The sequence below is a fragment of the Chaetodon auriga genome, chromosome 12 (assembly GCF_051107435.1).
Source record: "Chaetodon auriga isolate fChaAug3 chromosome 12, fChaAug3.hap1, whole genome shotgun sequence".
Classification (NCBI taxonomy): domain Eukaryota; kingdom Metazoa; phylum Chordata; class Actinopteri; order Chaetodontiformes; family Chaetodontidae; genus Chaetodon; species Chaetodon auriga.
The window spans coordinates 1000272-1009811 of record NC_135085.1 but is presented as its reverse complement, the minus strand read 5'-3'; the positions used below and the strand labels follow the sequence as shown (position 1 = coordinate 1009811).

The 9540-nt window shown below is 40.0% G+C and overlaps 1 protein-coding gene across 5 annotated transcripts; it reads left to right on the top strand.

Moving 5' to 3' along the window:
- The first annotated feature begins 2534 nt into the window (after positions 1 to 2534).
- blvra (biliverdin reductase A) lies at positions 2535 to 9222 on the top strand. Of its 5 annotated transcripts, none has more exons than XM_076744947.1 (7): positions 2535 to 2721; positions 5200 to 5319; positions 6017 to 6139; positions 7411 to 7508; positions 7756 to 7845; positions 8125 to 8293; positions 8582 to 9222. In XM_076744947.1, exons 1-7 carry the CDS (start codon positions 2711 to 2713, stop codon positions 8835 to 8837), a joined length of 867 nt encoding a protein of 288 aa, XP_076601062.1. In that variant the 5' UTR covers positions 2535 to 2710; the 3' UTR covers positions 8838 to 9222. The 5 variants fall into 5 exon arrangements, with proteins under 5 accessions (XP_076601062.1, XP_076601060.1, XP_076601058.1 ...); XM_076744945.1 differs by having other exon boundaries at positions 2539 to 2708; positions 7756 to 7863; XM_076744943.1 differs by having other exon boundaries at positions 2539 to 2721; positions 7756 to 7863.
- Positions 9223 to 9540: the final 318 nt, after the last annotated feature.

Genomic DNA, 9540 nt, shown 5'->3' with positions numbered 1-9540 from the left:
TGATTGCTACATACATACATACATACATACACACAGTTCAGTCTGAATTTGGTAGTGGCAATGATGGCTACAGCCGATAAAGACGCAGTTCCACATCACCAGAGCATGGCCATATCTAAAGTCTATGTTTGAGATTTAAATGTTTGCTCTATTTACCGCGCACAAACCACGGAAACATTTGTTTAATCACAGATACCGTAAATATTTTAAATGAAGTTGTCTGTGCTTGCAGTCATTGCAGTTTGTCTGATATGGTTAGTCAACTCAAGAGACTTCTTAGGGATTTTCATACAATTGCCCACCAAGTTGGGGTAATAAGACACAATCCTGAGTGAATCCACTTTTGATGCACACTAATAGCTGGTTAGCGAAAAAGCAGAATTAAAGTTACTGACTTAAGTCCTTGATGAAATATATGTTTTAATCTTGTCAAATAAACACAGGACTATGCAGGTATTATTACAGACCATAATACTGATAAGCTCGAGCCTTACTGGTTCTTTTGCTAGTCCTTTTTAACACACACACACACACACACACTACTGTTACTGCACACACACACACACTGGCTTGCACATAATTTTTGTAAAAGTTTGACTGAACAACTTTTACTTGTATTGGAGTATTATTTGACCAGGAGTACTTCGACTCAAGTTATAGAGTTGTGTGATTGTGTGATTTGTCCACCACTAATTTAAACTACAAATTCTAGAATTTATAATTTTTAGGTACAGTGGATGTTTAGTGTTACAGGGTTATTGGGGTGTTTCTGGTGCTATGTGACTGATGTTAACTGCTCATCAGACTGACAACAAATGTGCATTTTTATATATAAGTAAATACATTATTTATATATAAGTATGTCAGATTATGGCTCTTAAAACTCCAGCCTCCTTCGAAAAACAAGAGAGGGCACTCTTATCTATCTTATCCATGCACTACAGCCCAAAGAACCCAATGGGTGTGTCTCAAACTGATTATTAGTTTAGTAACTATTGAACTGCACATTGAGTTAGCCATGTTCATCTCCCAAGAATATTCTCAGAATTCTCTATTACTCTCCATGGTAATATGGACAGATGATCATAAATGACCCCTGTAAAATCCTGTACTTACCTATTCATGACCTGTCAACATTACAGTTTATTCATTTTATCAACTCTTCTCCTGCGTCATCCTTGTACCAGCAGATGTTTTTAGTTTATTGGTTAGTAGAGCATCAGTTTCAGTTTGTGAAGAATGTGAAGTGTACTTTTTTAATTGTTGTAATATTAGTGAATATGTGTTGTGAAAAATTCAAAACAGGCTTATCAGTTTCAACATGAACAAACTTTGTGAATGTAATGCTGGGAGGGTCTTCCAGAAACAATAGAAAAAATCTCAGAAGCTTTTTTTGTTTGCTTGTTTCTTTGTGCATGTATGGACTCCCTCCCTTTCTTTTTCTCTCTCTTTCTCTCTCTCTTTCTCACCACATTGTGGCATTATCACTACCACATCTGAATATGACGCTTTAAAGAGTGATGAAGCTGTTCAGCAAGTTTCAATCTTGTAGCATTTATAGTTTTTGAGATATTTCTTATGTTTATTATATTCCCCATAGAATACCATTAAAAATATTACAATTACTTTATCTTCTTTGCCATTTTTCCCATTGACAGGGCTCCTGAGTGGTTGAGCAAGCACGTGTCAGTATGCAAACAGATGTTTAAGAGCATTTCTACATCCATTTACTGATAACAAACTTAAGTTTGTGCATGTGCACCCCTTTCCACAGAATCAGGTGTAAGCCTACATGCAGCTTTAAATTTGACAAAAAGAATGCATCTGAATGCTTCCGTCTTTGTGCATACACAGAGTCGTGAATCTATGTATCTGGCCCCTGGCCAGTTGTTTTTTATTATAATGTTCTGGAGGATGATTGAGCTTCACACAGCTTGACGTTTGAAAATGGGTTCTGTTGTTCAATCATCCAATCAACATCATTATCACTAAACTGTAATGCTATTTGGGCACGACCAGACATGCATGGATGATGAATGACCTGCCTGCCAGCAGGTCTCTGACCTCAGCCCCTGCTCTGAGTGAAATTTGTATATTTGGGCTAACACATATATGTACAGGGAAACTGATAGTCTGCCATGTAAGCCTGTGGGAGGTAGTTATTTTCCATAAGGGATTTTGTGCCAGAAAGCCTCTCTGCCAGAAAGCCTTTAGGAAGCCAGCCGCAGGGCATCTATTAAGACATTAGTAACAAGACACTGATATCAGAATACAGACCTTCACATCTGAGTAGATGTTTGTGATTGGACTTAATGCTGTCCATCTACAACCCATTTCCTAAAAAGTTGGGAAATGAGGAAATAATTTTCAAATAACAATTACATTTCTCAGCTTCAATATTTGATATGTTGTCTTCATACAATTTTCCATTACATATGAGTTTTTAGAGTTCCGCAGATCATTAGATTCTGTTTCTGTTTACATTTTACACAACTTTTACACAAGAGCAGCCTGTGACAGCTCCGCCCCTCTTCCACCAGCAGGCCTGTCTCACCAACGCAGCGAAACAAACGCGCCTTCAGTGGTACCTAGCGGCCATGGGACGTACTGAAAATGTGCCATTGACGCTCGCAGGGTCTTCAGTCTTCAACCTATGCTCAACAGCTACATTTCTGCGTGTGTGTCCCGGAAGAGCTAAGTAAAAGCAGGTATGGGAACCAGGTAAGGGAACAGCGATGTCCTGTCAGCGAGTGTCCTGTCTTGCGCCGACTGACCGTCGATGAACAAATGCTCAGCAACAGCATCAATAGTTACAGCCATACGTTGGCAATGCTTTCAGGTGTCACGCATCGGGCGTGAGACACACGTATTTCAACTCGTTCACACGCTCACACGCCACACCTTGTATTTCTCACGTAAAGAAATTACCAGGATAACGCCCGGTCGCGAACGAACGGCTCTTTGAAGAAGGATCGGAGCGGGAGCCCCTTTGGCTTTTTTTTTTCTCGAATCTTTCGACGTTCAAGCAGCACGTGATTCGTCAACTACATGATGTGTGGTGGCTTCTGCGTGTACGCACTGAGCGGGGGGTACAGACACAGCGCGCGCGCGCGCGCACACTAGTGATGTGTCGTTCGCGAACGTAACGGCTCTTAGAGCCGGCTCTTTGAAGTGAACGACGGGGGCCGGCTCCGAGACACTTTTTTTTCTCTCGCTTTTTTTCTCTTGAAGCCGCACGTGATTGGTCAATATGCGTGGCGTCGTCTCTGTGTCTGCGCCGCTTAGTGCGCTGAGCAGAGGGGGGAGGGGCGGCAGTTACAGACACACACACACACAGCAGCAGCACACGAACGGGTCAAGAGAGGAGAGAGAGTGCAAAACGGAGGACATTTACCAACAACATGTAAGTCCAGAAATGAGTGAAAGCAGGAAAAGGAGCCAAATCTGGACTCACTTTAATTATATTGATGGCTCCAAAGCAGAGTGCATTATCGAGCCGGCTCAACCAACAACCTCCACAGGCACCTAAGAACTGTCCATCCAACAGTTCCACTGGAGAAGCAACCAGTTGAACCTGGTATTAATGAAGGTGCCAGTGTGTCATCTGCAACTGTTGCTGCTGCTCCTGCTGCTGCTGCAGTGTCAACAGCATCATTCAGCAGACTGTGCATTGTTGCAACTTGCTCTTCTCTTGTGTGTTTTTCAGGGATCCTGTGTTTGACTTTTAATTTCTTAAGTATAAAAAAGCTAAAAGTTTGTTCTTGTATTTCATAGTTTATTTATTGTTGCACTGAAAAGTAAATATTTTTAATTTACATTTTGTTGTGTCGTGTTTTTCAGGGATTCTGTGTTGCTTGACTTTAAAGTTGCTTAGTATAAAAAAGTTAAAAGTTTAAATTAGTTAAAAGTTCACTGTAGAGTGAAAAAATAAAGGCATATTTATAATATAGTAGTATAATACATTTTTTTTTTTTACATTATTCATTCATTTTGTGCATAATGTTACATTATTATTGGTAATATATCGATTAAAGCAACAAAAAAAATCTGAAGAGCCGTTTGGGAGCCGAAAGAACCGGCTCTTTTTAGTGAGCTGAGCCGAAAGAGCCAGTTCTCTAAAAAGATCCGGAATTCCCATCACTAGCGCGCGCACACACACACACACACACACACACACAGAGCAACAGACAAAATGCCGGAAAGGTGTCAAAATGAGTGACTGCAGGAAATGCAGTAAAATTTGCAATAAAGGATGTTTTGTACATTAGTAATTAATTCTACACATAATTTTACATTATTTTGGTAATTAATTTAAGCAACAAAAAATCTGAGGAGCCACTGGGGAGCCGAAAGAGCCGGCTCTTTTATGAGAGCCAAGCCCTGAGAACCAGCTCTCTTGAAAGAGCCGGAATTCTCATCACTAAGAGGAACTAGTGATGTGTCGGTAAAGAAACGGCTCTTTTTTTTTTTCTTGACTTTTTTTCTGTTCAAGCCGCACGTGGTTGGTCAACTACATGTATGGTGGCTTCTGTGTGTACGCACTAAGCGGGAGGGAGAGGGGCGGGGTGTGTGACGCACACACACCTGCACTAAGAAATGCTGAGTTGAATAAATGCATTTTTTTGCACGAATTTATGTGTCATATATCAGATCAGCCCCCTGTCCCCACCCCCACTCCCACCCCCGCCACCAAAATCTCCCTCTAAAGTCAGTTCAAAACTTGAGAGCTCTGCATTGCATAGGCAGCACGTTTTTTAGAACTGTCCCCATTCATATCCACACAGATACGTTACCATATTTTAAGTGGACTATGCAGTCAGTTTTAGCTTTCTGATTAAATTAGACAAGAGTTCAAATGAGATCGGCACCAGTTGTGTTGACTTTATGACACTGATATCTATATTTCAACACCACAAACTACTATTGTTACTTAACCGAGTCACTTGACACAGCTGCAGTCAAACTCTGACTGCTTGTTAATGGTCTTTTTAAATCCTGAGTTGAGCTTCTGACTCTCATTTATAACATTTGTAATGGGGCAATTTTACAGTTGACAAGAACCACATCTTTCACAGTGAAGTCATTGCATTCTGTTGTCATGCATTTCTGTCCATCCATAATTATATGTTTGATATCCTGGACAACCAGTTTAAATTCATTCACTGAACTACTGTAAAACCTCTTCTCTTGGTGTCTCAGTATGCTTGGAGCGGTGGTGGTTGGCATGGGTACAGCTGGATGGGTGAGGATCAGAGACATGTTGGCTCCCCTGCCTGGCAGTCCTGCAGAGAAACTCAGTGTTAGAGGATTCATATCTAGGTAATGTGCACAAGCTGCCCATTTAAATTCTACTTTATTCTCCACCTTATTTGAATGTGTACTTGCAAACTACCTAATGTATACTTACAAACTATCTGCTCAACTTGCTTTTACACACACACACACACACACACACACACACACACACACCAACACTACTGCTACTGCACACACACTGGCTTGCCCCACCTCACTTCTTTCTGCTTCTCTCCCTGTGTGTCTGCTCTCTTGACTTTCCTCATCAGCAGTTTGTTAAACAAGGGTGTGGTTGGGTTGGTTAGGAATGAGGAATGAGTTTGGGTATTTTGTTTCAAAACCAAAAACGGAAAGAATGTTTCCGTGTCAGAATCAAAAAATGAGAAAGCAATTACAAATGGTCCGTTTTTGCTTTTTGGCAATTCGTTTTATCATTGTTCCTTTTTCAATTGAAGAATGAAGAGGCTTGTTTATGTTAAGCCAATTTATTGTTTCTTTTGAAACCAGAAAAACAAAAGGCACATGTTTTTTTGTTTTAAATCAAAAATGAAAACCCAAATTACATGGTATATTTGTTTTTTGTTTCCAAATGAAGAAAAAGAAAAGCAAATTCCAGCAACCAGAAGAGTGACGTGACATCATATGCAACAGGCTTATTATACAGGTGACTTTTTTTTAAGCAGTGTCTCGTCAGTATCATCCTGATAGATGTTTTTGTCAGCAGGAGAAGCCTGGGCACTCAGCAGGGAGTGAGTCAAATATCAGTTGAAGAGGCTGTGAACAGAGAAGACATTCATGTGGCGTTCATCTGCACTGAAAATGAGTCGCATGAGGACAACATCAGGTAATCTGAGAGACAATGTGATCTCTGCCACATTACATAAGCCAGTGAATCAATCAGTTAATTACTTCAAAATAAAAGGAAAAAACAGCAGAACGCGTCTTAGAATGGTGTTGGGCCACAAGTCCTGAATGAATGGCAATATCTTCGCATTTCAGTCACTGAGCGGCCACTGGCAGCCAGAAGATACATGAGGAAGCATAGGTTGTCTTCCTGCCACCAGTGGCAGTATAGAGCTCACTACTGCTGAGCAGGACTCCAGCTCAAGAGAATAAAAAACTGTGATGCACATAATTGCATAATTTTATTTAATTCTAAAATATCATTTTAAGCACAAGTTGAACAAAGAAAGTTCACATCCATCACTTTGACTTGAAATGTCATAATTACATTCATAACAAAGCAACAGACATAGCTAACAGCTGATAGTTAATCTCTGTTTCTGACAGTATGAGCTCCCTACTGATCTACAACTTGCAGCCAGAAGTTCTCTTGCTTTGTTTATTGCAGTGATTTTTTTTTTTTTGACTTTGTTGTAATATTTAACTTCCCATATTATACATTTAATATGTACTGTTTTGTGGCCATAAACATTCCAATCTTGTTTTAAAATGTCCATTTTCTTCACTGTGAACTGATGTGATCAGCGCTTTATCTGTTACGTTTGTGTTTCCAAGTCATGAAATGAACCAGACTTTACTTAGTCTGCCCACTTTAGATCCAGCTTTATGAAACAGATTGATCCTGGTTCAATCTGTAAAGTTAATTCAATACACAATAAGCCCTGCTTTGCTAAGCCACCTTTATGAAACACTCCTTTGGTTTCGGGCAGCAGCAAGCAGCTATTTCCACTGAAAAACTCATATAAACCCACTGGACACCCTCTGTTCAGCACCAGTACTGGACTTACATTTATCAGGTGGCCAGAGAAACCAGTCCAAATCATTGCTAATGTTGCTCTGTTGCTGGACGTGTAAATAGGCAACTGTTTGTAACTTTATAGTAGTAGCGAGATGCCACGTTTTTTCTTAGCACCCATATGTCCAAAAAAACAAAAAAACAAAACAAAACAAAAAAAAAAGCTGGGCATCTTCTTTCACCGTACAGTACAGTACACTGGACACTGTATAACTTGACAGCTCTGTTCTCTAATTTTTAAAAAAAAAAAATCTATTTCTCTTATGGAGAAACAGAATGCACAACTTCTAGTTTCCTAGCAGAATTACTGTTTTGACCAATTTTGACCAAGAAACTCTCTTTTCTTATCTCATCAGGACTTTTCTGCAGGCAGGGAAACACGTCTGTGTTGAATATCCCATGACGTTGAACTACAAGGCTGCTGTGGAGCTCTGGGATTTGGCCCAGGAAAAAGGTGACATTAATGTATGACGATGTCTAAGTAGAACATGTATGCAGGTCAAGAGGAAGTTTACTGTTCATCTACACTCTGAGGAAAATGTTAGGTTGAAGATCGATGCTAGGTACCTTCAGTAAGCTCTGGGTTTTGAGACATTTTTGCAAAAATACACAGGCCAAACTAAACGTTTGTGCATCTCATTCTACTATCACAGTTAACGTGTGTGTGTGTGTGGGTGTGTGGGTGTGTGTGTGTGTGTTAGGATTGATTCTTCATGAGGAACACATTGAGCTACTGACAGAAGACTACAAAGAAATTCAGAGAGAGGTAGAGGGAAAAATCTTGCAAGAAGGTACCCTTCATTTTACTGGTAAGAGACAGTAGTGTGTATCCCTGTGGTGTGTTTTTTTAATCCAAACGTACCTCTCAGTTTAAAAATTAGGAGTGAAAGTATTTTATTAGGTTAGTTTTAGAACAAGGCTTAAATTTGATCCTGTTTTCCTGTTTATCAAATGTCAGTCTAATGCGGAGTGTTGTCTTACAAGACCAGTAGAAACCACATTTTAGGATTTAAACTCAAGCTGTGTATATAATTTCATAGAAATAATGTGTGTACTGATATTTGTTGAAGGTGGAGCTGTGAAGCCCCAATTTGGTTTCCCAGCATTCACTGGCATTGCTCGCCTCACCTGGTTGGTTGAGTTGTTTGGTGAGCTGTCAGTAACTGCAGCAGCCATTGAGGAGGACTCCAGTAACAACTACAGCAAGTTGACTGCAAAGCTGAAAACATCTGAAAACAAGTGAGCAAGGATATATTTGTATGTATGGACTGTATGTCTGTCTGTATATCTGTATGTCTACCACAGCAACAGCAACGTTCTTTATATGAGAGCATTCTTTGGAGAGTGGCTAGATTAACAACTTGTTTAAAGGCCATTGTAGTAGCCACTGAGTAGGAATGTGTTCCAGCCTCTGCCCTCCCTTGGTTGTCATGACAGTTAAGGAGAGCACTGATGTGGATATAGGTAAACTGTGGAGAGAGACTTTATGAAGCATTGAAAGAGTAATTAATATCTGTGTCCTTATAGACCTCTGAGGTGGATTGAAGAACGGGGACCAGGCCTCCCCAGGGGAAGGAACATCAACTTTCACTTTGATTCTTGCACTCTGACCCAGATACCTTCTGTACCCAAAGGGGCTGTGGGCCTCTTCATGCAGGACCTGACCCACTTCTCTGCCAAGCTTGTGGGCCAAGTGAGTTCCAAGGAGCTCCAGAAAGAGAAAATCAGGATTCTACACTGCTTGAAACTGGCAGAGAGAATAAAGCAACTTTGCCAAAGTTGAAAGGGGACTCTCCAGTTTATGATAATCATAAATCTTAATCTTATTCAAACATGAATTTATATGTATTATTATTATTATTATTATTATTATTATTATTATTATTATTGAACATGTATTATTTTATCACACCAGACATAATTATTGTTTGAAAGATGAGTCATTGAATTGAATAATACATTCAGACATGAACAGCACATATTCAGACATGAGTGTCTGAAAGTAGAATATTGTGACTACTGGAAATATCATATAGAACAGGTCTCCAGCATCCAACAAAGATCCAGTAGGCTGCACCTACTGTGACTGTTGTTTGATGGAAGGTAATGTTTTTCTTTTTTGAAAAACCATTCAACCATATAATTAAAAGGAAAACTTGGCAACACTAGCTGGCTTACTGCAAGTCTTTTTTTCCCCCCTTTTATCTATACTTCATGTTAAAATTTGTAATCAAAACTGACCAGAGGGCCATTTAGTCTGGTGCTATGATTTTGCTATGCAGACTAACACAGACACAGACTCAGGAATAAAATGGCTTATTGAAATAATTTATTGGAAGAGGTAGTGGGCTAGCTGACAGAGAAGGCAAGAGGGCAGTGAGGCATAGCTGGACCAGCTGGAGCAGCATGAATTGGGGAGAATGCTGTAAGCCGGCAAATGTAGCAGGTGATTAGTAGGTTGGAGAGCTGGCAAGCAGCAGCCAGGC

Coding starts and splice junctions, on each gene's coding strand:
- blvra (XM_076744943.1), top strand. Junction 7,864..8,124: donor AGGTACCCTTCATTTTACTG/GTAAGAGACAGT, acceptor TATTTGTTGAAG/GTGGAGCTGTGAAGCCCCAA. Junction 8,294..8,581: donor CTGAAAACATCTGAAAACAA/GTGAGCAAGGAT, acceptor GTGTCCTTATAG/ACCTCTGAGGTGGATTGAAG.